This window comes from Vanessa tameamea, chromosome 17 (genome assembly GCF_037043105.1).
Source record: "Vanessa tameamea isolate UH-Manoa-2023 chromosome 17, ilVanTame1 primary haplotype, whole genome shotgun sequence".
Classification (NCBI taxonomy): domain Eukaryota; kingdom Metazoa; phylum Arthropoda; class Insecta; order Lepidoptera; family Nymphalidae; genus Vanessa; species Vanessa tameamea.
The window spans coordinates 85,766-90,271 of record NC_087325.1 but is presented as its reverse complement, the minus strand read 5'-3'; the positions used below and the strand labels follow the sequence as shown (position 1 = coordinate 90,271).

Here is a 4,506-nt window from a genome sequence, read left to right as displayed (position 1 = left end):
ACGGGACAATGCCTGTCAATAAGCGCCACTCCTACGACTGCGACCTATCTCCCCCTTTCCCTCCCCTCCATCGTACCTCTCGGCTGTGATCCCTGGCATTGACGCGCATTCCGCTTTTAACGACCAGCACCTTGATTGATGGTAGCACGACTTCACGAGTGGACACTTCCACACTGACACGGCTGATAAGGAGGATCTGATAACCTTATTATACTCTTTATGTGTTCTCGCTCGCCAATGTTTTAAGCAAATTATGTAAACTTATAATATAAATATATAATATATTGACTATTAACATAACTTGACATTCCTAAATCAATACATTTTTATTAATTTCAATGTAAGAATGCACAATTTGATTTGTTTAGTGTGTCATATTCTAAAGAAGTATTCATTAGGTTTTAATGAAACAAATTACATAACATAAGCATTAACAGAGGAGTAAATATTGTTACTACAAAAGCTTGTGCGGCGGCAGAAGTGCAAGCATGCAGACCTGGTCCGATACATGCAGCATAAGCCATCAGGTGGGGTATCTGGTTTTGTTCGTACATTCCTGAAAACATTCTATTTTGGGGACCCCATGCAAATACAGCTACGTCGTCCCCTCCATGAGTCTCGGACTCCAATGGAACTTCAGCGTGTGATCTCCATTCCAATTCACCTTAAAATATATTTATATAAAAAAAACAATCTATGAATAAGGCTAAATCACAAAGAAAAATTAAATAAAATCTTACGATAATTTTCTTCGTGAGTGACGTCCACTCTATTATCTGCTTGACGTGGGCGATGTCCAGGACCGTTTGTGTAAGATAACGTCATATAAGGAACTCCATCATCGCCAATGTCATCAGAGGGCCCCAAAATATCACCTCCACGATGAGTATATCCGTTAAAAGCCATTACGTGTGCGTGGTCTGAGGTCACGACAATTAATGAATCGTCTTCTGACAATAGCTCCGCAGCACGTGCAACAGCTTTGCTTAACTCTATCGTCTCGTCAAGGGCTAATTCTACCAGATTTTCGTGGTGGGCGTGATCGATTCGTCCACCTTCTACAAATAAGAAAAATCCCTTGCTATTCCTGCTTAGTGAACGTATCGCAGTTTCTGTTAACTCTTCGAGTGTTGGCTCAGTGCTAGTATTGGCTTGCATGTGGTATTGCAAATGACTGCCTTCAAAAAGACCTAACAAATAATCAGGTAGATCAGCATTTACACTAAGTAGTTGTTCACGATTCCAAACGTACTGGTAGCTTACGTTGCGCATGATCTTATCCATCTGCCACTCTTCAATGAGATGTCGACCGTCTAATCGTTTACCGGAAGTACCTTCTTCGTCCTGAATATCATTTGGTAAAAATTCTCGTCTTCCTCCGCCTAAAATAACCTTTGAAATAAACAAAATAATAGTCAATTTAAAGCCACCACATACGATCTTCCTCAATATGTTTTTCTTTACCGACGAACACGTGATAAAGATCAATTAAGCACATGAAATTCAACGGTACTTGACTATTTTGAACTCGAAAAATCAGCTAAGATTCACGGGTGCTAACCACTTATTATTAAATGTGTCTGCCATTCCTTGTTACCTTGAACTGATTTCCAGGATATGAGTGAACAAGCTGATAAGCGATATCGTGACATAGCTCGGGGTCATATTGATCTTCAGCTACAGCCGCATCATTCTCCCAGTCTCTATTAGCTATATTGGCATATGCTCCCGACGGCGAAGCATGAGTTACCCGCGTTGTAGTTACGATGCCTGCGAATGAGTTTAGTTATAATCAATGACTCCCATACTTTTTTTTATAACGATCGAATAGAACAGTTTTTTGGCGCGGACTTAGTATTTACTGATTTCTAAGCAGAACATATAAAAATATAATTGTACTTTAATGACATGATCTGGAATTAAAACGGTGGAAAAGAGTAACTGCTGAGTTTCTTGCATATTCTTCTCGCTAAAATCTACTATCCGGGCCGGTGGTATATTTACATTTAATTTAACACTGTGAAAATGACGATTCAAATGTATTTTTATGTTTTGATATTGATTTAAATATAAATTTTACAAATATTCTGAACTTTATATCAAGTAAGTTACTAACTTAAAAAAACTCACCAGCATCACGGCCATCGGCGAGCGCCCACGCAGCGATCGATTCTAAATGTGAAGCGGTATCGACGGAAGCTGGACAGTCCCACCTCGGTACGGCCGCTGTGAGACCGAGTGTACCGCGATTTGCTTTCACACCACAGAGGTAAGCAGTTGAAGTGCATGCCGAATCGGGGATTTGGGAGTCTACACAATAAGTCTAGAAATAGAAAAACCTGAATTACTCATCTACTTAATTCAAAAAATGAACTTACTATTAACAAAAAAAAAATACAAATCAACTAGCCTTAGAAAGTCCAACAGTAGGAAAAGTCTCAAAAAATAAATGGGATTCTTCTCCAGTTCTATTTTCTCGCTGTCCGAGTAGCGTACGCGCAGCTGCAAGCGTGGGTACGGACATGCCATCACCGAGGAACATGACCACGTTCCGAGCCTTCCCCTTGACCTGAGTGTACTCCAAACGGGCCTCGATCGCCGCTTGGGCTTCGTTCATCCAAAACGCAGACGTTGCCTCCATTCGGTTTTGAGGTAATGCGAACTTATATAAATTGCGCGGGCTTCTATGATATTCATCGTGTGCTGGAAACGTCGCCATTGTGAGTAAAGTTTTAACCTACTTCGATGGAACAGATCTTAAGAAAACATTTATTTTAGGATTAGCTATTTATGTAGGTATCTACATATGGCCATAATATTATAAAAGAACAATATTTTAAGGACTAACGAATTTTAATTGTTTTCTAAGCAATGCATTCGATTCTGAATAAGAACTTGCAATATTTTTTCTTGCCTTATATATTTTTACTACATTTGCGAAAAAATAAACTAAACTAATAAAAAAAAAACGTAAATGATTTTAATATATGCTTTGGTTATATTACAATTACAACAGCTTTCTGAGCCCGCAGCGAGTACGCTTCTGTGCCTACGCTTCAAATGAAAAAAAAAATTTGGCCGACTACAAAAATGAGAACTTTATTATTTTATTCTTTATTTGAATAAATTATATGAACTGAACTGATTGAAGTCGATGCTGAGCTTTTGAAGAATTTTAAAAGTAAGTACAATTACATACCAGATTAGCCCCGTATAATAAAAAATAAAAATTACCTAAAGAATTTTGCACACAGATAACGATGATCGCAAGCAACATCCAGCCCATTTTAATGAAAACCATTTCACCGACCCACAGTGCACAGCCGAGTAAGTTTTAAAACTAAAACTATTTTATTGCAATGCCCGTTTAGCCGCTTAGATATCAAAGTTTTCACTGATCATCGAAGTTCTTCCAATGTCGTCGTCGTCAACATCTGTCAACATGTCATCCCAAACGTATTAGCGTTGATAAGAAATACTTCAAGATATACAAATTTATCTTGTAGTCAATGGGCGTTAAATAGGGAGGGTGGGGGGAGAGGAAACTCATGACGGGGAGATGAAGATAGTAATGTTTAAATTCATTTAAACAAAAACTTAAGTATCTATGTAAATATGTTACGGAATTTTAACGTATTTATCAACTACGCCATAAAGTTGTTAAATAGGCGGGTTTTTAAAGGGAAAATTTTAATAATTATGAGTATTCAAATTCTTTATTTTAACAAATTCAATATATGAGCAACGCTGTCCACGTCTCGTCTCGTCTCAGTATTGGAAAAGTGAGGCACCATTCTGGCCCAGGGCTGGTTGAAGGCAAAGTCTTACTATGTACTTCAAATTTCGATTATGCCTCAGCACACCTGCATTTAATATACACGCATATAATATTTTAGAAGAGTTAGACAGCTAACTGACATAGATACTGCTCTATCCACATATTTTGTTTATCGTGTCATGTGGGGTATCGTATGAAAGGGTTTCACTGGCACAAGCTTAAACAGATTTATTATTATTTTTATGATGTATAGTTTTCAATTTATGTGAAAGAATGAAAAAAAGCTTATGTCCTTTTTTATAAGTATAGTTAGGTACCAAAACTATTTTTTATACTTCCATTTTTTTTACAATATATAACTACAAATTTGTACGGCACCATCGGTGGGCGAGCCCGACTCGCCCTTGTCCGTTTTATTTTTTAATTTTATATTACTATGTTGTGCGTACGTTACTTCGTGGTCACTATAGAGGAGGATACATCATTTAGGAGATTCCCTTCAGAATCACAAATTCTGAATTCCTAGAGTTGCTTCAAAATGTATTGACTTCAATATTATGTATAACAACAGTAATCATAGTGTAAGCGAGAAGTAAAGATAAACTTACAACACCAAGTTTCCGACTCGGCAAAGCCGGTAAGTCCTTCGTAAGGCGTAGCGAGGATTACTACATTAACATTTTGTAGATATTTTTAGATTTGCCTATTAATCAATTTAAATAATACTG

General features: G+C 37.4%; 1 protein-coding gene across 1 annotated transcript; it reads right to left on the bottom strand.

Annotated features, from left to right (window-relative positions):
• Window positions 1-372: 372 nt before the first annotated feature.
• LOC113394773 (membrane-bound alkaline phosphatase-like) lies at window positions 373-3,307 on the bottom strand. Its single transcript, XM_026632194.2, has 6 exons — window positions 3,235-3,307; window positions 2,411-2,703; window positions 2,131-2,323; window positions 1,598-1,770; window positions 741-1,392; window positions 373-664 (listed from the first exon to the last, which is right to left on the bottom strand). The coding sequence occupies exons 1-6, from the start codon at window positions 3,299-3,301 to the stop codon at window positions 402-404; spliced, it is 1,641 nt and encodes a 546-aa protein (XP_026487979.2). The 5' UTR covers window positions 3,302-3,307; the 3' UTR covers window positions 373-401.
• Window positions 3,308-4,506: the final 1,199 nt, after the last annotated feature.